This window comes from Emiliania huxleyi (genome assembly GCF_000372725.1).
Source record: "Emiliania huxleyi CCMP1516 chromosome Unknown EMIHUscaffold_199, whole genome shotgun sequence".
In the NCBI taxonomy this organism is placed as follows: Eukaryota; Haptophyta; order Isochrysidales; family Noelaerhabdaceae; genus Emiliania; species Emiliania huxleyi.
In genome coordinates this window covers 109,324-129,977 of record NW_005200608.1, presented here as the reverse complement: position 1 = coordinate 129,977, position 20,654 = coordinate 109,324, and the positions used below count along the sequence as shown (strand labels likewise).

The window sequence follows — 20,654 nt, the reverse complement described above, 5'->3', positions numbered from 1 at the left end:
AAAAAAAAAAAAAACACCTGGAGGAGAAAGCAGACAGTATTACTAAAATAGACGGCGAGCCAGGTTAGCTCACACCAGGATGCAAGCGCGCCACAGAAGGTAGGGAGGCGAAGAAGGTAAAGAAGGGTCGACGGACGCGGCGGCGGCGGCGGCGGCGGCGGCGGCGCGCGCGCGGCGCGCGCGACGGGGGGACGGAGCAGCGACCGCTGGCGCGGTCGCTGCTCCGTCTGTGCCAGGGACGCGCGCTCTTCGCCGCTGCAGAGCGCGCGCGTCAGGGCAAGGGGCATGCGTGGCGGCGCGGGAAGCGCGGCGGCGGCGGCGAGCCGCCGAGCGCTCCGTGAGCGGTGAGGCGGCCGGGCGAGGGCGCGGCGGGTGACGGGTCAAGGGAGCAGCCCACACCCGGCGTCGCTTTTTGAGCGACGCCTGTGGCACGCCTGCGCAGGGGCCGCAGGGCGGTCAGTTGTGGGGCGAGGCGGTGCCGGCCGCGGGCCGGGTGCAAGGCGCCGGCCTCGGCGCCGCCTCGGCGCGCCGCACCCGTGACGGGTCAAGGGAGCAGCCCACACCCGGCGTCGCTTTTTGAGCGACGCCTGTGGCACGCCTGCGCAGGGGCCGCAGGGCGGTCAGTTGTGGGGCGAGGCGGTGCCGGCCGCGGGCCGGGTGCAAGGCGCCGGCCTCGGCGCCGCCTCGGCGCGCCGCACGGGCGCGGCGAGCCTCTGAGCGGGAGCCGAAGGTTTGCCGTGGTGGGAGGTGGGTGGGAGGGAGGGTGGTGGGGCTGATTTGACTTTGCCGCAGAGGCCGTCCCTAGCTGTGAACAGCAAAACGGGACAGTATTCTCTGGCCAGCAAGAGGCGGGGACCTTGACTTCGGCAGCCGAGTGACGGCCAGAGAGAGCGCGCATGAGCAGCCGAAATCCTGCTGGCCATGTCCATCTCCACGTCCTTTCGCCACCAGGCCGAGTGCAGCGGGCTGCATCCTGACCGTTCGCTCTGCCCCTACTGTGGCGCGAGAAAGCGAATGCACGTCTGCCGCTGGGCGTGGCCGAGCAGCCGAAACAGCAGCAGACCCGTAATCAGTGCGGCAGCGCCTGCAGCTGCCCAGGCACACAGCGGCGGCAGCGTCCGCATCAACCTCTCCGAGCTGCCTGCTTTGCCCGAGGCTGCCGAAACCACATCTGGCCATTCTCCGGTCGAGTCGGGCTGGCTCAGCGACGGGCCACGCGTTGGGGCGAGGGTGCTGCGGCGCCTCAAGGGCCACGGCTACGTCCACGCCGTTGTGCGGCTCTATTTGCCGGCGGGCGCGGATGACGAGCCCGCGCTTTGGCGCATCCGGCATGCGGACGGGGACGAAGAGGATCTGGTGCGCCTCGCAGCACCGCCCCTCGGCACCGACTGTGCCTCACCCTCCCCTCGCCTCCCCTCGCACAGGAGGAGTACGAGCTGCTCGAGGCGCTGCAGCGCTTCGCCGGCCGTGCGGGCAGGGCCAGGGCGGCGGCGGAGGCGGCGGGTGGACACGCGCGGGTGGCGGGGCAGGCGGAGACGTCGAGCTCGGGAGGGCCAGTGCGGGCGGCAGCGGCGGCAGGGGTTGCGGAGGGCGCGGAGGGAGAGACGGCGGAGGAGGACGCGGAGGGAGAGACGGCGGAGGAGGACGCGGAGGAAGGAGTGACGGCGAAGGAGGCGGAGGCGGCGGGCGCGGAGGCGGAGGGGATGGAGGTGGAGCAGGCGGAGGAGGCGGAGGCGGAGGGCTCAGCAGGCGGGGAGAAGGGAGAGACGGCGGAGGAGGACGCGGAGGGAGAGACGGTGGAGGAGGCGGAGGTGGAGGCGGAGGCGGCGGCGGGCTCCGCATGCTCTACCGCCTCGCCGCCGCCTCCGCCGCCTCCGCCGCCTCCGCCGCAGGCTGCACCCGCCGCGCCGCTCGTGACGGAGGCGGAGGGGCTGCGGCTGCACCTCTCCAGCAGCAGCAGTACCGGGTACAAGGGCGTGAGTAAGCACCACTCTGGCCGCTTGAAGGCCGAGCACTGGGTGAACGGAAGGAGTGTCTACATCGGCATCTTCGACACGGCGGTGGAGGCGGCGGTGGCGTACGCGCGGGCGGTCGGCGAGTACCAGCCTCCGGCTCCTTCGACGGTGGCGGCAGAGGCGGAGGGGCTGCGGCTGCACCTCTCCAGCAGCAGCAGCACCGGGTACAAGGGCGTGTTCCAGCATGCCTGTGGCCGCCACCAGGTGTCGCGCAGGGTGAAGGGAAGGCTGGTCTACTTGGGCATCTTCGACACGGCGGTGGAGGCGGCGGTGGCGTACGCGCGGGCGGTTGGGAAGGCGGAGGCGGCAGGCGCGGCGGCGGCAGTGCCGGCGGAGGCTACAGGCGCGGTGGCGGCAGTGCCGGCGGAGGAGGGCGACGGAGCAGGCGGCGAGGAGGAGGGCGGCGAGGAGGGCGGCGAGGAGGGCGGGTGGAGCGGTGGCGGCGAGGAGAAGAGCCACTTCCAGGTGGGAGGCCGCGTCGCTGTACAGTACTCTGGCGGCGCCTTGTACCCGGGCGAGATCGTGGGCTTTGACGGCGCGTCGAGCCTGTACTCGGTGCGGTGCGACGACGGCGAGCTGCTGGAGGACGTCTCGCTGCACGAGATGCTGCGAGAGGTGGGAGAGGGCGAGTGGGAGGAGCAGGAGCGAGCGAGCGGCGAGGGGATGGAGGTGGAGGAGGCGGAGGAGGCGGCGGGCTCCGCATGCTCTACCGCCTCGCCGCCGCCTCCGCCGCCTCCGCCGCCTCCGCCGGACAGGGAGGCTGCACCCGCCGCGCCGCTCGTGACGGAGGCGGAGGGGCTGCGGCTGCACCTCTCCAGCAGCAGCAGTACCGGGTACAAGGGCGTGCGCGCGGACAGGAGCCGCTACCAGGCGCAGCACAGGGCGGGCGAAAGGAATGTCTACCTCGGCATCTTCGACACGGCGGTGGAGGCGGCGGTGGCGTACGCGCGGGCGGTCGGCGAGTACCAGCCTCCGGCTCCTTCGACGGTGGCGGCAGAGGCGGAGGGGCTGCGGCTGCACCTCTCCAGCAGCAGCAGCACCGGGTACAAGGGCGTGTACGAGCACGCCTCTGGCCGCTTCAAGGCGCAGCACAGGGCGGGCGAAAGGATGGTCTACCTCGGCTCCTTCGCCACGGCGGTGGAGGCGGCGGTGGCGTACGCGCGGGCGGTTGGGCAGGCGGAGGCGGCAGGCGCGGCGGCGGGAGTGCCGGCGGAGGCTACAGGCGCGGTGGCGGCAGTGCCGGCGGAGGAGGGCAACGGAGCAGGCGGCGAGGAGGAGGGCGGCGAGGAGGGCGGCGAGGAGGGCGGGTGGAGCGGTGGCGGCGAGGAGAAGAGCCACTTCCAGGTGGGAGGCCGCGTCGCTGTACAGTACTCTGGCGGCGCCTTGTACCCGGGCGAGGTCGTGGGCTTTGACGGCGCGTCGAGCCTGTACTCGGTGCGGTGCGACGACGGCGAGCTGCTGGAGGACGTCTCGCTGCACGAGATGCTGCGAGAGGTGGGAGAGGGCGAGTGGGAGGAGCAGGAGCGAGCGAGCGGCGAGGGGATGGAGGTGGAGGAGGCGGAGGAGGCGGCGGGCTCAGCATGCTCTACCGCCTCGCCGCCGCCTCCGCCGCCTCCGACGCACAGGGAGGCTGCACCCGCCGCGCCGCTCGTGACGGAGGCGGAGGGGCTGCGCTTGCACCTCTCCAGCAGCAGCAGCACCGGGTACAAGGGCGTGCGCGCGGACAGGAGCCGCTACCAGGCGCAGCACAGGGCGGGCGAAAGGAATGTCTACCTCGGCATCTTCGACACGGCGGTGGAGGCGGCGGTGGCGTACGCGCGGGCGGTCGGCGAGTACCAGCCTCCGCCTCCGACGGTGGCGGCAGAGGCGGACGGGCTGCGGCTGCACCTCTCCAGCAGCAGCAGCACCGGGTACAAGAGCGTGTACGAGCACCACTCTGGCCGCTTCCGGGCGCAGCACAGGGCGGGCGAAAGGATGGTCTACCTCGGCTCCTTCGCCACGGCGGTGGAGGCGGCGGTGGCGTACGCGCGGGCGGTTGGGCAGGCGGAGGCGGCAGGCGCGGCGGCGGCAGTGCCGGCGGAGGCTGCAGGCGCGGTGGCGGCAGTGCCGGCGGAGGAGGGCGACGGAGCAGGCGGCGAGGAGGAGGGCGGCGAGGAGGGCGGCGAGGAGGGCGGGTGGAGCGGTGGCGGCGAGGAGGAGAGCCACTTCCAGGTAGGAGGCCGCGTCGCTGTACAGTACTCTGGCGGCGCCTTGTACCCGGGCGAGGTCGTGGGCTTTGACGGCGCGTCGAGCCTGTACTCGGTGCGGTGCGACGACGGCGAGCTGCTGGAGGACGTCTCGCTGCACGAGATGCTGCGAGAGGTGGGAGAGGGCGAGTGGGAGGAGCAGGAGCGAGCGAGCGGCGAGGGGATGGAGGTGGAGGAGGCGGAGGAGGCGGCGGGCTCAGCATGCTCTACCGCCTCGCCGCCGCCTCCGCCGCCTCCGACGCACAGGGAGGCTGCACCCGCCGCGCCGCTCGTGACGGAGGCGGAGGGGCTGCGCTTGCACCTCTCCAGCAGCAGCAGCACCGGGTACAAGGGCGTGCGCGCGGACAGGAGCCGCTACCAGGCGCAGCACAGGGCGGGCGAAAGGAATGTCTACCTCGGCATCTTCGACACGGCGGTGGAGGCGGCGGTGGCGTACGCGCGGGCGGTCGGCGAGTACCAGCCTCCGGCTCCTTCGACGGTGGCGGCAGAGGCGGAGGGGCTGCGGCTGCACCTCTCCAGCAGCAGCAGCACCGGGTACAAGGGCGTGTACGAGCACGCCTCTGGCCGCTTCAAGGCGCAGCACAGGGCGGGCGAAAGGATGGTCTACCTCGGCTCCTTCGCCACGGCGGTGGAGGCGGCGGTGGCGTACGCGCGGGCGGTTGGGCAGGCGGAGGCGGCAGGCGCGGCGGCGGGAGTGCCGGCGGAGGCTACAGGCGCGGTGGCGGCAGTGCCGGCGGAGGAGGGCAACGGAGCAGGCGGCGAGGAGGAGGGCGGCGAGGAGGGCGGCGAGGAGGGCGGGTGGAGCGGTGGCGGCGAGGAGAAGAGCCACTTCCAGGTGGGAGGCCGCGTCGCTGTAGAGTACTCTGACGGCGCCTTGTACCCGGGCGAGGTCGTGGGCTTTGACGGCGCGTCGAGCCTATACTCGGTGCAGTGCGACGACGGCGAGCTGCTGGAGGACGTCTCGCTGCACGAGATGCTGCGAGAGGTGGGAGAGGGCGAGTGGGAGGAGCAGGAGCGAGCGAGCGGCGAGGGGATGGAGGTGGAGGAGGCGGAGGAGGCGGCGGGCTCAGCATCTACCGCCTCGCCGCCGCCTCCGCCGCCTCCGCCGGACAGGGAGGCTGCACCCGCCGCGCCGCTCGTGACGGAGGCGGAGGGGCTGCGGCTGCACCTCTCCAGCAGCAGCAGTACCGGGTACAAGGGCGTGCGCGCGGACAGGAGCCGCTACCAGGCGCAGCACAGGGCGGGCGAAAGGAATGTCTACCTCGGCATCTTCGACACGGCGGTGGAGGCGGCGGTGGCGTACGCGCGGGCGGTCGGCGAGTACCAGCCTCCGGCTCCTTCGACGGTGGCGGCAGAGGCGGAGGGGCTGCGGCTGCACCTCTCGAGCATCACCAGCACCGGGTACAAGGGCGTGCGCGAGAGAGGCGCCCGCTTCACGGCGGAGGCCAGGGCGGGCGAAAGGAATGTCTACCTCGGCATCTTCGACACGGCGGTGGAGGCGGCGGTGGCGTACGCGCGGGCGGTTGGGCAGGCGGAGGCGGCAGGCGCGGCGGCGGCAGTGCCGGCGGAGGCTGCAGGCGCGGTGGCGGCAGTGCCGGCGGAGGAGGGCGACGGAGCAGGCGGCGAGGAGGAGGGCGGCGAGGAGGGCGGCGAGGAGGGCGGGTGGAGCGGTGGCGGCGAGGAGGAGAGCCACTTCCAGGTAGGAGGCCGCGTCGCTGTACAGTACTCTGGCGGCGCCTTGTACCCGGGCGAGGTCGTGGGCTTTGACGGCGCGTCGAGCCTGTACTCGGTGCGGTGCGACGACGGCGAGCTGCTGGAGGACGTCTCGCTGCACGAGATGCTGCGAGAGGTGGGAGAGGGCGAGTGGGAGGAGCAGGAGCGAGCGAGCGGCGAGGGGATGGAGGCGGAGGAGGCGGAGGAGGCGGCGGGCTCCGCAGGCTCTACCGCCTCGCCGCCGCCGACGCTGCCTCCGACGCACAGGGAGGCTGCACCCACCGCGCCGCTCGCGACAGAGGCGGAGGGGTTGCGTCTGCACCTCTCCAGCAGCAGCAGCACCGGGTACAAGGGCGTGCGCGCGGACAGGAGCCGCTACCAGGCGCAGCGCAGGGCGGGCGAAAGGAATGTCTACCTCGGCTCCTTCGCCACGGCGGTGGAGGCGGCGGTGGCGTACGCGCGGGCGGTCGGCGAGTACCAGCCTCCGGCTCCTTCGACGGTGGCGACAGAGGCGGAGGGCTTGCGTCTGCACCTCTCGAGCATCACCAGCACCGGGTACAAGGGCGTGCGCGAGAGAGGCGCCCGCTTCACGGCGGAGGCCAGGGCGGGCGAAAGGAATGTCTACCTCGGCTCCTTCGACACCGCGGTGGAGGCGGCGGTGGCGTACGCCCTGTATTCGACATGAACTCAGGGAGTCTTTGTGATTGAACGAAGACCTTTCCGCCGAAAAAGAAAACGGCTCGGCGAGAGCTCAATGTCGGGGAATTCTGACCGGTAGAGGGGGTTACGGGTTAGCGCATAGCGGATTACCGAGATCTCGCTGGTGTACAACTTCCATCGCGCATCGGCAGGAATCGCGGCTCCCGAGCCCGGTAGGACCACCATTGTCACGCCGCCTCGTGCCAGCACAAGTTGGGCCATGTGCTCGCTACAGATCTACCTGACGCCGTTCTTCGTCGCGGCGGTGGCGGGCACCTGCGCTGGCGGGAGGTATTGAGGGGGCGACGGCGCGTCGTCGGAATCTAGCTCAAGCGGGGCGGGAGGATTTCGCCCGACGACTGGGCCGAGGCCACCGACGAGCAGATCCTTGTTGGCTGGAAAGACTAGTGAGTCTGTCCCTTGCCAGGCGTTTGCTCGGCGGTACGTCTTCGGTCCCCGCGGGAAGCCCCGGCCCCCGCGCGGCGGCGCGCAATAGGACAACATCAACAACGTCTGTCCCACACACGCACAGACGCCCACATGCACATCATGCTCGGGCACCCCCCACAGTGTAGTGGTGTGAGCACACAAGTACTAGCAGAGTGCACACCTGCCTTGGCGGGTGAGGGTCGGAAGAATCGGAAAGCCTCTTGGTGCCACAAACGTGCTCAACCTCAAGCGCGCCGAAGAGCCGAGACGGTCTCTACACTCTCGAGGTGGAGTTAGCGAAAGTCGCACGGGCAGAGGGGAGACCGAGGCCTCCGGCAGTCCGCGCACAGCCTCAGCGCACAGCCTCGCGGAAGTGATTTTCCGTTCGCCCGTGTCTGTAATATGCCCGCCCGCTCCGACAGAGTGGACAGCCCCTCGTCCGCAGAGCCCGCAGCGCCCGCTACACGAAGCCGTGTCCACGGGTCGGCGCGGGACCCCCCCCCCCCCCTCCCTGTCACACCCTCTCGCCGCCCTCTCCCAACATCGGCTCCCCGAGCGCGCCGCCCGCTCCTCCCCGCCTCCCGCCCCCCGCCAGCTTGCGCGTGGCAACGGCGGACGCGGCCGCCGTCGCCGCCAGGAGCAGCAGCGCGGTGGGCAGCGGCACGACGGTGGCGCGCTCCTCGCCGCCGCCCTCGCCGCCGCCCTCGCCGCAGCGGGCAGAGCCCGCGGCCGCGGGGTCGCAGTCTCGCACCGCGGCGGCACGCAGCAGCGCCTGGCTCCGGACCTCGGGCGCGAGGGGGGGCAGCTTGTCCATGTACGCCACGAGCTGCGCGGTGGAGACAACCTTGGCGACGGCCGCCCGCATCACCTCGATGGCGGGGAAGTGCGTCGGCGTCGCGGTGCCTAGTTGGCAGGGCGGCCCCGGCGGCGGCGCGGGTCACGAGCGCGCGCCGCTCGAGGGCGGGAGGGCGGGTCTCGGCTACGTCTCGCCGATTGCATCCTCGACGACGACGGTGTCGAGGTTGTACTTGTCGACGGCGTCAAAGGCGGTGGCGGCGACGCAATCCTCGCTCCACGCGCCGACAATCACGAGCGTGTCGACGCCGAGCGCGCGCAGTTTGAGCAGAAAGGTGGAGCGGCCTGAGGGGCGCGTCATGGACGCGTCACCGACGGCGTCACGGCGGCGCGGAGGAGGAAGGTGGGGCGGCCGTGCGAGTCGACGTCGGCAAACCTGCGCGGGGCGCACCGGGCGGTGTGAGCGAGCGGCGCGGCGTCGCGGGCGGACGGGAGGGGCGGCGGCGCGCTTCGAGAGGTGCGACGACTTGATCGTGAGCCCGGCCGCGATCTCCTCGCCGGTGGGCGCAATCTCCTTCATCGGGAGCGTGCCGTTCTCCAAGTAGATGTAGGTCGGGTTCTCGCGCGACCGGACGCCGGCGGAGCCGTAGAAGCGGTCCAGCGCGCCGTACAGGCCGTCATCCGGCCGGCGGATCCAGTTGGACGTGAAGACGGGCAGGCCCTTGGAGCGGAAGGACGACTGCAGCGCCGCGATGTTGTCGTTGAGATAGCCCACGTACGGGCGGTAGTCCTCCGTCATGTCCATCGTGAGCAGGCAGATGCGGCGAGGCCGGTCCTCCAGCTCCCACGCGGCAAAGTACTCCGTCTGCAGCGCCGGCTGCAGCCCCGCCTCGGTCGCGACGATGTCGGCTCCGTGGATGGTCCTGACTTTGGCGTCCGTCAGCTTGACGCCGACCGCCTCGGACCACTCCTCCGGCTCCATAGCCGGCGCAAAGGGAGCCGGCTTGGCTCCGTTGGCGAGGAGGTCGCGGACAAAGTGCGAGTCGACGATCGAGGTCGGGCTGCCGTCCACGCCGGGATCGCTGGCGCGGAGCCGCTCTCGCTCGGCGGCGGTGTAGTCGCCGGTCGGCGCCACGGTCTGAGGGAGGTGGAGCCAGTCGTCCTTGGCCGCAGCGTGGGACGGAGGCGAGAGAAGGAGGAGCAGCATATGTGTATGACAACCAATGTGGTTGCCCGGTGGGGGGGGGTGCAGGGCCGATGCAAATCGGTTGTTTTTCGTGTGTGTACGTACGTCTCGAGAGACGTATGTAGCTCTTCTCTTTTCTCCCAGTAAGCTATAAGTACGTACGAACATACCCGTAGGTGAACTGCTGACAGGGTTTGCGATGAGGAGCGATCCGAACGTGGTATTCGGGTGATTAGATCACTACCACCTTCTCCGATAAGCGAGCCATGTGAGCTCTTCACGCTGCTGTCACACAAGCACCTCACTCACGCCAACTGAACCCCTGGTGAGAGCTAGCTCCTAATGATCGCCAGGATCTCCGGAACGATGCAGCTCCAGTTTGTGTGGGAGCGGGCCGAGGGCCCAACAGGAGAATCGTGCTTTTTGGGTTGGGATGAGATTTTATCCCGCCGTTGCAACTGTGTCGCAGGAGGTGAAGCACGAATACCCTCACGAGCACCAACAGCCTGACCTGTATCGAGAGGCTTCACCTATTATTCTCCCTTCCCCGCCCCAGAGTGACAACTATAGCCACATGAAATCCGAGACCCCTCCCCACCACCCCAATCCCCCCACCCCCTTGCTCCCCTCCCCCCCTCGGGAGGGCCGAACTGAGGCGCCCGAGGGGACCCCGCAATTCCCTTCCCCCCTCGGAGGGCCGGACTGAGGCGTCGAGGGCCCCACTCTTTCCTTCGCATAGCGGCCACTCTTCGGATCGCTGGTCGAGCGACCCGGGGGATGCCCCGCGCGCCTGACCCAGGCGCGGAAACGAATCTGCGAGGCGTGGCCGCTCATGCGGCCCGATGGGGAGGAGGGGAAGACGTAGGGCGTGCTTGCGCGCCTTTCTGAGGCCCCTCCAACCCACCCGCGCTAGGTCTCGGGGGACGAAGGGGTCACACCCGACGACCTCGGGAACTAGCCGGGGCAGTCGGAGAAGGGGCAACTCCGTGCACTGACGGTCGGCCGTCAGAAAACACGCCTCCGTGGCTCGGGTTACACCAATCCTCGCTACCCAACGCGGCCAAAGGATATCCACCTCGAGAACCTCGAGAGAGGGTTGGGTTGTGGGCGTGGGTTGGGTTGTTCCGCGTAAGGTTGGGTCGTCGGCGAGAAGGGTGAGGTCTCGACCGCCGCCGCTCACGCCAGCGGACGGCCACCATCGGTGTTTTTGGCTTCGCCACCGTCCAAAGCGTGCGCAATGCGCTCGCCGGCATCGAGCGAGCACGCCTGTCCGACGAGCGGCTTGCTGTGTGGACGCCTTCTTGTGGCTCTCGCCGAGAGCGTTTTGCGTCCCGGTGGGTGGGAGAATATGTGATAGGAACGAGTGTATCGCTTTGACGGATCGACCGTACTTGTTATCAAGACCGATGTGACGACACAGTGACACATCAGACCACACATATTCTCCCACCCGCCGGGACGCAAAACGCTCTCGATGAAGAAGCTGAGCTGCCGCGCGCCGGTAATGTCGCTGTCCTGGGCCGACCACGCGCCGCCCGAGGCCCGCACCATGCACTGACCAGCAGTGCCCACAAAGCTGCCGCCGTCGCAGAGCAGCTTCTTTGCATACCGGCTGCCGCCCAGCGCCTCCTCGCCCGGAAAGCCCAAATCCACATCTTCGTCCGAGAAGCGGACGCGCATCGGCAGGGAGAGGCGCGCCCCGAGGCGGATAGCCGCACTGAAGATCAGACGTCCAGCCAGGCGTTTCTGGCTCCACGGGGCTCGCCGTATATTGACTCAAGGGACCATGCTGCACGCAGCGGAATTTGCCGCGACACCCGCGCGCAACCCAGAGTGCACGGCTAGAGTTGACATAGTGGCAGCCAAAGCTCCTTCCAATCACGCAGTTCCTGTAGCCGTCACTCGTTTGCTCAAGCAGCTGCACTGAGCATGCGCCAAAGTCGCCTTCTGCTGGGCCGCTCGCCATCAGCAGGTAACTTGACGCCGGGACCCCCGAGGACCAGCTCGCCTCGCCATACCTGTGTAAGTGCCAGTGCGCGCCAGTCGCCCAGTGGGGATGGAAGGACGGCACGCCGCCACCACACAGGGATTTGTGCGAGGGGAGCCTTGCTAAAATACTAACTAGAAATTCTTTTTTAACGTGCTGCAGAACAAACTGACCTCTGACGCGGGCCCAGTACCCAGCCAGTACCTCGATGAGGTGTGACTTGGACCACCAAGAACTGGCTAGGGCTGTGAGACCATGGGTGTGAGGTAAAACCGCGCTGCCAGAGCGCTTGGTCACATCGGCCCTTAGCGGGTAAGACTCTTCTACTCTGTTGATGACAACACTTGTCTACTCGCTGGAGCCGAGCAGGAGGGCCTGGCGCTGCAACCCCTGTGCAACTGAGGGTCCTTCCCCTACTTCCCCGACCCCCGCGCGTACTGTGCACACACTGCACGACTAGCACTAGCCACTAGGGTGCGTCGCGTCGACAATAACACAACGGGGTGTGCTTTCGAAAACCGTGTTTTGACCTAGAACACAATGCAATCCTCTCTCGGAGAGCCTGTTCGTCGGAGCTCAGGCCGCTCGGCTTCCTGGGAAACACCAGTACGTCGACAATCAGACAAGCGGTGCTGCAGTGCCTGCAGCTACTCTACTGGCACTGCGCGCACGGTGCGCTGGCCGCCGCACTCCGCCTCAAGCCACACTCTCCGCCTCCTCCTCCTCTCCCTCCTCCTCTTCGTCCGCCGCCGCAATCTCGACCCCCAGCGACGCGACCATGGCGGCGGGGTCGAGCGGCTCTGTTCGGTGCCCCGCGGCGGGGTAGCCGCATGCGAGGTCCCACGAGAAGTGGTGCAGCCGCTGGTGCATCGCCGTCTCGCGCTTGTCGACGCGGCGCGCGCGGTCCATGTCGACGTTGAAGAGCCGCAGGTAGTTTGCGTTGGCGGCGCGGTCCCACGCGACGATCCGGAAGAGCTCGCGCAGCGCCTAAATAAAGAAGACAAGGCTCGCTGGCATTCCTTTGTCGAAAGCGACGGTAAGTGCTCGCGCAAGCGCCTGTTAAAGAAAACAAGTCTGCTGGCATTTCTTTGTCGAAAAGCGACGGTAAGTGCTCGCGCCCCAGCGCCTGTAAAAAAGAAGTCAAGCCTGCGGTCGCTCTTTGTCGACAGCGAGGGTCCGGAAGAGCTCCTGCAGCGCCTCAAGCTTGTGGAGCACGGTCTCGAAGAGCAGGTCCCGCTCGCCTGTTCACAGCTGGAGGTGTGAAGAGACGCTGTTCACAGCTTGTGGAGCGCCGTCTCGAGGAGCAGGTCCCGCTCTCCTACACAAAGAGATCAGCAGCTCCGTATTTCTTTTCTTAGCCCGAGGAGCACCGGCTCTGTCGCCCTTCGCGTCGCTCTGCCGCATCCACGACGGGAGAGAGTAGTGGCCGACGAAGCTCTGCAGCCAGCAAAAGGTGCAGTCGGGCGGGTTCATAAGTCATAATTAATAAATGGGCACTCGGCCTGCAGCCAGTAAAAGGTGCCGTCGGGCTGGGCGACGATGTTCCACACGTGCGCGTACCCCGCCTCGCCGCCCTCGGTCCCAACCCCGAGGCGGTAGACGTACCTACGGTGTGTGTGTGTCGCGCGCCTTGCGGCGGGGTGGGCGCGGAAAAGAGGAGCCTCTTAGTTCCATCGGCAGCGGTGGCCGGGCCAGGCTGCTCCGCAGCTCTAGCCGCGCCTCCTCGGTGTCTACCGTCTCCTGAGGCCAGCATCTCCTCGGCTGAATCTCGGCTGAATCTCGGCGAATCTCGACAAATCTCGGCCCGCCGCACCGCGGGTGCTTCCCGCGCGCCTCTCCGAGCGCGTGCATGGCCTTGAGCCAGCTCTCGAACCTATGAATCATACACCACGCATGCCCAGTACTTCTGTCACGGGGTGCTCGGCCTTGAGCCAGCTCGCGAACCTGTCGATCTCGCTCTCGCCGATGCCCTGCCCACCGATGACGGAGGGGGCCTAGAAAGAGAAAGCTCGCCCGCCCGTATTTCGTTTTTAGCTGCCGACGCCCCGCCCCCCGATGACGAGGGGTCCTTGGCCGCGTCCTCGGCAGAGTCGCGGTTGTGCGCCACGTCGAGGCCGCAAAAGTAGGCCTGTGAGGCATGTCTCGGACATGTCACGGACCTGTCCTGGAAGTGTCTCGCCACGCCGAGGCCGCAAAACAGCAGGCCGTCACAGCAAACTGCGTGCTGGTGCAGCGCGTGACCGCCATCGACTCGGCGCCGCCGACCTGCAGAGAGGAAAGTGGAGCGGGGCTGGGGAGGAACGAGGCAGCGAGCGAGCAGAGAGTACTCGTATCACCAAAAGAGGGGCCCGTGACGCCATCTTAACCTTCGTGCGTTCGCACGCGCCGCCGCACACTGCAGAGACTCTCACGGAGGCTCTGGGCCAGGCGCCGTGAACCAAAGAGGCTGGTGGGCCGCCCGGTCTGGCTTCTGGGCCGGCCGTGCCCACACCTGGTTGTCGTCCGTGTCGAGCGGCTCCGGCTCATGGCCGTGCTCGCCTCCGATGTCTGCCGCCTCGACGTGCTCCCGGAACGACTTCTCGCGCAGCGAGAGGAAGCCTCCGCGCCACCACGGCGTCGTGCGTGTGTAACTGCACATCTTGCGAGTGAAGGACGGGTGACGCAGGATGTCGTCCCAGTGTCCGCCGAGCTTGACACTGGCGGCCGGGATCGCGCCGCCGTAGAAAGGGGAGGAGCGAGCCTTCAACAGCATCGCCACGAGGACTCCGGCAGCGAGAAGGGCTTTGTGGAGTCGCGACAGCGGAGGTCTGGGCGCCTGACGTGGTTGCGGATTGTTCGGCCGCCGTGGCGGCTGCGGTGGCCGCCGTGGCGCGTCTCCACGACGCCGCAGGTCGGCGAGCGTGTGCACCACCATGGCGCCGACCACCCGGGCGAAAAGCCCTGCACAGCCGTGGCAGGCTTGCTTTGGCCGCCTCCGCCCTGCACAGCCTCGATAACCAACTCGCTTACTAACGCACGACCGGCTCTTCCACACGGCTCGCATCCTTCACAGCGTCGGTGCTTTGACGCTGAGGAGTCGAGGAACTGCTGCGCGCTGAGCAAGGATGATACACGCCTGTGTGACGCGGGCAAGAAACCTGCCGGACATGGACCGCTGGCCAAAGGGCCCAAAGCCCGACGCATACGCGAGGGTCCGTCTCGTCAATGATGACAGTGCGCTGCGGGCCCAGCATATACGCACTCGCGCCACGCATCCATACGTTATGGCCAAGAATCCCAAAGAATATCCTCACTCACGGTGCGGGAGCAGGACGGCAAATCACACCTCTTTCTCCTCTCGCAGACGAATGCAAGACGTCTCGCGTGGACGACGACACGTCGCCCGACTGGGGCCAGCTCTGCTGCAGCCTCGAGCCTAGCCTCCCGCTCAACCAGACGACCGTCAGCTTCGTCGTCGAGGCGCGCGAGCCGCCCGCCTGCCCTTCCCGCTGTGCTGCGCGCCGCTGTCTCACTGCCGCCTGCACCCGCCCGCCTCCCCGCTGCGCTGCAGGACTATGACCTCATCACGCACAACGAGGTGGGCGGAGAGAGCTTCAACCTCCCTCCCTCACCCCCCTTCCCCCACCCTTCCCCCGAGCCGCAGTCCGTCTCGTCTCCTCCTGATGCGCCCCCCTCTGAGTCCTGGTGTCTCTCTCTCTACTAGGCTCGGGCCGCAGGTCGTCTCGCCGCTCGTCGAGCTGCACTCGCCGGCGGTAAGGTAAGGTAAGGTAAACTTCTCTCGCCGGCGGGCCGGTGAGGGGCCGAGGCAGCGGCGTGCGTGCAGTATACTTGGGAGCAGCATGCGTACAGTAGGGGAGGGTGTGATGGGGGCGATCCTTTAGTCGAGCGTTGCGTCCATGCGTTGCGTCCCCAGGGCGGCGCGACGGCGCGCGGCGTTATAGCGTCCCAAGTCGTCGAGAGTCAAGTACGTTGTGTACAGGAGGTGCGGGGGCTCTGAGTTTAGGCAAACTTCTCCACACACACAACGTGGTGGCTGGGGCAAAAGCGCCTCGCTGCTCGACGCACTCTCACGCGACACGCGCCTTCCCTGCTCAGAGTCAGACACCGCGCCCCGGCGGCGGCGCCCACGCGCCACGGCGCCTCGACCTTCTTGTTCTTCGGCAGCAGCTGGTTCGACAAGTCCTCTCCGTGGCCAAGGCAGCCGCTTTCGCCCTGGCCCCACGCGAAGAGGGCTCCGTCGGCGGTGCGGGCGATGCTGTGGCGATCTCCCGATGACACAGCGACGACGCGCTGCCCCGTGAAGGCCTCGACCTTCTTTGGCAGCAGCTGGTGCTGCGCGTCGCCGTGGCCCAGCTTGCCATAGCCTCCACTGCCCCAGCTCCAGACGCTGCCGTCGGCGGTGAGGGCGAGGCTTTGGCTCCCTCCCGCCGACACAGCGACGACACGCTGCCCAGCGAAGGCCTCGACCTTCTTGGGCAGCAGTTGGTTCTGCGCGTCGCCGTGGCCCAGCTTGCCAGAGGCTCCATCGCCCCAGCTCCAGACGGAGCCGTCGGCGGTGAGGGCGAGGCTGTGGAAATCTCCAGCCGACACAGCGACGATGTGCCGGCCAGCAAAGGCCTCGATCTTCTTGGGCAGCAGCTGGTCCTGCGTGTCGCCGTGGCCCAACCGGCCTTCATTTCCCCGGCCCCAGCTCCAGACGCCGCCGTCGGCGATGAGGGCGATGCTGTGCACGGTTCCAGCCGACACAGCGACGACACGCTGCCCAGCCAAGGCCTCGACCTTCTCGGGCAGCGGCTGGCTCTGCTCGTCGCCGTGGCCCAGCCGGCCAAAGCCTCCAACGCCCCAGCTCCAGACAGCGCCGCCGGCGGTCAGGGCGAGGCTATGGTAGCTTGCAGCATACACACTCACCGCTCGCTCGCCGCCCAGCGAAGAGGAGAGGCGGGTCGGCGTGTTGAGCCGCGTCATGCCCTCGCCGTGGCCGAGCAGCTCTGGGCTGAACCACGGCGCCGTTCCGCACGACGAGAGCCGCCCCTCGCCGTCGATGAAGAGGCTGTGATTGGAGCCTGCGGCTGCCCTCGCCGGCGGGTTGGACTCGCGCAGCAGCGCCGCGAAGCACAGCCACCGCACGGCGCAGTTCTCGTCCTCTGGCTTCGCCGGCAGCTCGAAGCCGCGCTCTTGCGCCCACAAGCGGATGCCCTGCTCCGCGAGCGAGGCGTGGAAGAGCAGCGAGACGGCCGCGACGCGAGCGATGTCGGCGGGGCTGTCGCAGCGAGAGAGGGCGCGCACGAGGAGCTCCGTGGGGAGGTCGAGGAGGCGGGCAGGCGGCGGCGTGTCTGGCGAGAAAGCGGCGGTGGTGGCGGAGGCGAGGCGGCGCGAGCGGCGGCGCGGCGGGGTGGACATCGCGAAGAAAAGAATTTAAATGCCTTCTCCCGGAAGAGAGGCAACGGCTAGCGCATCACACCCCTCTCCTTAAAATCCCTGTGTGGTGGCGGCGTGCCGTCCTCCCATCCCTCCCTTGGGTTGTCCGTTTTCTTTCTTTCTTTTTCAATGTATGTGGCTCTTACGTACATCCCCTTTTCAGAGGCAACTGCGGGGACACGGAATTCCAGCGATGGTGGTGTCCCCGCGCTGCTCGCTCGCCCGTGCGGAGGGCATGGCCGCGGAGGAGGCGAGTACGCGCTGCCAGGCCTTCCACAGACAGCCTCTTGGGCAGACTGAGGGTTGGCTTTGCGTGGCGTAGCCCGTGCGCTGCGCTGCGCAAAGCTGCGTGTGCTGAAGGTGCATCTGGTGCTTCCTTTCGGAAGTGCGCACCTCCTGCAGCTGGTGGAAGGCCGTGCTGCCGCTCGCCTGCTCCGTGGACAGGGCGGGGAGGCGGCGCCGCAGCGCCGCAGCGTCCGCTGCACGCCGGTGCAGCACTCTGCTGCCTGGTGGACAGCATGCTGGTGCTGTGCGCGGTGTTTGCGAGGCGGCTTTGGCGCTGTACTGCCTGCCGCGGCGAGTGGCGCGAGGCACGCGCGGCGCCGCGCGTGGCCCGGACGGCGCCAGAGAGCGCGCTCGATGAGCCAGCCGGCGCGGCGCGAGCGCCGTGCAAGCTGGCACATCGTCTGCATGCTGCCGTCGTTCTCTGGTTGACGGCGGTCAATCTCGTGGTTGTCAATCAAAACCGGCGGGCTTTGTGACGCCGTTTACGCAATGGATTTGCGTTCGTTTTTTCTTTTCGTTTGTTTTTTCTTCTTTTGCGGCGACGGAGGGGGGGCGGACGGGCGCTAATTAGGGGCAACTACATGTGGAAGGTTGGAGGAGGCCTCCTCCCCCCCTGGGTCTTTTGGGGCGCGGGGTTCCTTCGAGGACCGGGCGCCCCCCTTACCGGGGGGGGGGTGGGTCCCCTTTTGACGTAAAGAGGGGAGGCCCGGAGGAGGGCCCGACTCATAAATTCCACTAATTTTTTCCCTCCCCCCCCCCCCCCCCCTCCGACGCCGCCGCCTCCCTGGCCGTCCCCCCCTCCCGCCTCCTCCTCCTTCCCCCCCCTGCCGCCGCCTTCCCCGTCACCGCCCTCGCCATCCTCTCCTTCACCGCCTTCCCCGAGGTTGTCCCCTCCCTCCCCGCCTGGACCGCCTCCCCCTCAGCCGCCTCTCCTTTATCGTATTATCTTCGAGTAAGGTATTGCGTGGGGACGGTGCGTATTCTCGTATCACTAGCTAGTGTCGTGTCCACTAGCTCCGAGTAGAGGGGGCGCTCCGCTGCTAGGGGAAACCTGGGAGAGCGCGTCCGCCACAATGACGCAGGCAAACTGGAGCGCCTCCGCGCTGTACGAGGGCGCGAACAGCAGCGCCTTCACTCCATCATCGCTGCGGAGGCTGGCGAAGCTAGTGACGTACGCGCCGTACAGATTGATTGCAGGCAGAGTGTCCTCCCTCGACCCGACGGAGAGCTGCCAGCCGTCGGCCGCGTTGAACTCACCGCCGGCGGCGGAGGGAGGACCGCCGTTGCCCGATGCGCGAGGCGCCGACCAGACGAGCTGGCGCAGCAGCGCCCGCCAGGAGACGCTCTCCCGGATCGCCCTCCCCTCTCTGATGGATCCGACGGTGGAGACTGTGGCCGCGTGGATCGAAGGCAGCTCGACGCCGCCTCGCGCTCGCCACAGGTAGGCGCGCGTCGACAGCGGGTGGAGGCAGGCGAGAGGCGGGAGACATCCGCGGCGGAGCGTGACGGGCGGCTGGAATATCCGGAGCATCACGACGCACGCATCGGTGGGCGATGTGACCACAAAGTCCTCGCCTTTTGGCGCAGGTGCCGATGATGAGACAACCACCAGGCGGTAGCGCTGCCGCTGCCCCCGCGCCGCTGCGGAGAGCGCGCGGCCAGCAAAGGCCCCCACGGGCTGCCCGAAGCTGCCGCCAGCACCCTGGTACACCTGGATGGCCCAGAAACTGATGCCGCTTGGCACCGATCCCTCGATCGTGAATGCGTTTGAGCCCGACCTGGAGAAACTGAGGAGCGAGACGAGGTAGCTCGACATCTGATAGTTTGGCGCGGCGAGGTTGTAGGCGTTGCCAATGCTCTGGACGGGCCAGGCCACATTGGTCAGCACGTCCGGTGATGCCGAGACCTCTGCCGCGTCCGACAAGGGAAGAGGAAGGGCATCCGACACGCGCGAGTCGGTCTTCGCGTCACGCTTGCGCCGCAGGTACTCACCCGTCGGCCGTGGCGCGGCTGGTGGGGGGCGCATCGCGTGTTTTGCAAAGGACAAAACAAAAAATAAACGTGTTTTTCACTCCCCCCACGGATTTTGGCCCATGCGCATGCTCTTCCTCGTGCTCGCCGCGCGCTCGGGAGCCGGAGTGACGGGGTCGGAGCTGCTGCAACGGCGCGAGTGGCCGCGAGGGGTCGTGCTGGGGCTCTCTGGAGGGCGAGACCACTACGCGGTGCTCGCGGCGGCGCATGTGATTGTTGGATCAGCTCCCCAGCCAGCCAGGAACGGACGGCGCGATGGACACCGCAAAGCCCTCGCCCTCCCCCGCGAAGACGTGGTTCGTCGTGAACAACATCATCGCCCTCGCCCTCTGTACCGCCGCGCTGGGCGGGATGGGCGATGCTCTGTTTCCGATCCTTGATGCATCCAATGCGGCAGGACTCGACTTAGCCCCGATGGAAGCTGCGTGGGCGATGCTCTTTCTCGGCGTCCTGTCTGGACTCACCGCGCTCTTCCTGGGCGCAGCAAAGGAGTCCTGGAAGTTGGCGATTTTGCTCGACCTTGCGGCATTCGCCTTCGTCTGTCTCTCCTTCGTCTGGTTCAGCCCGCTCTGCTTTGGGGCATTCGGATGCTTTCGATCGGAATTTTCATGGTACCACGGCGTCAATATCGGCGGTTTGATTAACTACCTGTTTGCGGCGCTGAACGCCCACGTGGCAGGCCAGGCTAAGTAACGGTGGAACTGTATGGTCTATCTTTCGTAACCCCGTTGCGACTTTTGCACGCTGCAGCGTACAGCGTAGCACGCGGTACGGCTTCTCGCTTTAATTTGAGAGGGGACAGAGGTTCCGCGGGGGGTTGTGCGGCTCTGATTTTGTTTTCCCTTTTGACGCCCCAAGAACATAGCCTTTAGCCTCGGCTCCCGTGTCAACGCGAGACATGCGCATAAAAGGGACACAATGTTGTGGTGTGCGGCGTCTCCGGCTTTCGTGCTGTGATCCTTGGGAGGCTCACGGCCGCGGGATGTGGGGTCATCTCGGGTAGGGATACGGGTCCTCGTCGCCGCGGCCGCCGTACCGGATCGTGACCGAGAGCCGGTCCTCGTCGCCGTGGTACACCTGGTGGTCATGGGCAGGCGGGATCGAATCCGGGGCGCCGCTGGATCGTGGTGGTTTGAGCGGGATCGAATCCGCGGCGGGGGCGGAGGAGAGCGGGGGTAAAGCCCCGTGAATGCGTTTGTTGGCTTAGGGGCGGGGGGGGGGGGGGCGGGGGGGGGCTTTTTGCTTTGTGACCATGCTCGCTCCGCCAGGGGGCGCGCCCGCAAGGCTCCGTGTCTCTCTCTTCACCTCGGGGTCAACGCTGTCCCTCGCGGCGCCCTCCAGCGCGTAGACGTCGCCTGGTCACGCCCCACCCCGCTCACAGGTAGAGACTCACCGCCCTCCGCCAGCGGGTACGGCACGCGTCGCCCGTCGCGACGCGGAAGGAGACCCCCCCCACCTGCGGGAGGTCAGGTCCGGTAAACTTCTCCACACACAAAAGTGGGGGCGCAAAGGCCGGGGCGGCCCTCGCATCTCCACACCCGGACACGGGCAGGAGCCGGCGCGGCACACGCTGTGCAAGGCCCAAAGCTGGCGTTTTGGCGCTGCCATTGGCGGTGGCGGCCACCGAGGAGGTGACCGAAGGGGCGGCGGAAGAGGGAGAGGCGGTGCCAGTGGCGGTGCTAGTGGTGGCGGCCGTGGTGACATAATTGTCGCACTGTGTTTGCCTCTCTCTCTCTCTCTCTCTCTCTCTCTCTCTCTCTCTCTCACTCTCTCTCTCTCTCTCTGGAGTTTGCCCCCCCCTCCCAACAACGTAAATTTTATTTTGGGCCCCTGTGTTTTAAAACCCCCCC

At 67.8% G+C, this 20,654-nt stretch overlaps 5 protein-coding genes across 5 annotated transcripts in view; 2 read left to right on the top strand and 3 right to left on the bottom strand.

Annotated features, from left to right (window-relative positions):
- Positions 1–921: 921 nt before the first annotated feature.
- Positions 922–6,659, top strand: EMIHUDRAFT_113786 (hypothetical protein; the record flags this gene model as incomplete). Its single annotated transcript, XM_005781845.1, has 2 exons — positions 922–1,356; positions 1,425–6,659. 2 exons carry the CDS (start codon positions 922–924, stop codon positions 6,657–6,659), a joined length of 5,670 nt encoding a protein of 1,889 aa, XP_005781902.1.
- Positions 6,660–8,081: 1,422 nt separating this feature from the next.
- On the bottom strand, positions 8,082–10,763 carry EMIHUDRAFT_468562 (hypothetical protein; the record flags this gene model as incomplete). The annotated part of the gene is made up of 5 exons (XM_005781844.1): positions 8,082–8,242; positions 8,324–8,333; positions 8,388–9,059; positions 10,280–10,349; positions 10,534–10,763. The coding sequence occupies 5 exons, from the start codon at positions 10,761–10,763 to the stop codon at positions 8,082–8,084; spliced, it is 1,143 nt and encodes a 380-aa protein (XP_005781901.1).
- An 813-nt stretch (positions 10,764–11,576) lies between these two features.
- EMIHUDRAFT_424058 (Hypothetical protein) lies at positions 11,577–12,627 on the bottom strand. Its single transcript, XM_005781843.1, has 3 exons — positions 12,453–12,627; positions 12,197–12,311; positions 11,577–12,057 (listed from the first exon to the last, which is right to left on the bottom strand). The coding sequence occupies exon 3, from the start codon at positions 11,977–11,979 to the stop codon at positions 11,767–11,769; it is 213 nt and encodes a 70-aa protein (XP_005781900.1). The 5' UTR covers positions 11,980–12,057; positions 12,197–12,311; positions 12,453–12,627; the 3' UTR covers positions 11,577–11,766.
- A 6,239-nt stretch (positions 12,628–18,866) lies between these two features.
- On the top strand, positions 18,867–19,497 carry EMIHUDRAFT_233976 (hypothetical protein; the record flags this gene model as incomplete). The annotated part of the gene is made up of 2 exons (XM_005781842.1): positions 18,867–19,013; positions 19,096–19,497. The coding sequence occupies 2 exons, from the start codon at positions 18,867–18,869 to the stop codon at positions 19,495–19,497; spliced, it is 549 nt and encodes a 182-aa protein (XP_005781899.1).
- A 339-nt stretch (positions 19,498–19,836) lies between these two features.
- The window catches only part of EMIHUDRAFT_468560 (hypothetical protein), a gene marked incomplete at both ends in the record, with an annotated part of 2,223 nt that continues 1,405 nt past the window's right edge, over positions 19,837–20,654 (bottom strand). Inside the window, 2 exons of the mRNA XM_005781841.1 lie at positions 19,837–19,887; positions 20,116–20,260. Coding sequence (XP_005781898.1) covers positions 19,839–19,887; positions 20,116–20,260 — 194 coding nt within the window. The remainder of the gene's footprint in view (positions 19,888–20,115; positions 20,261–20,654) is intronic.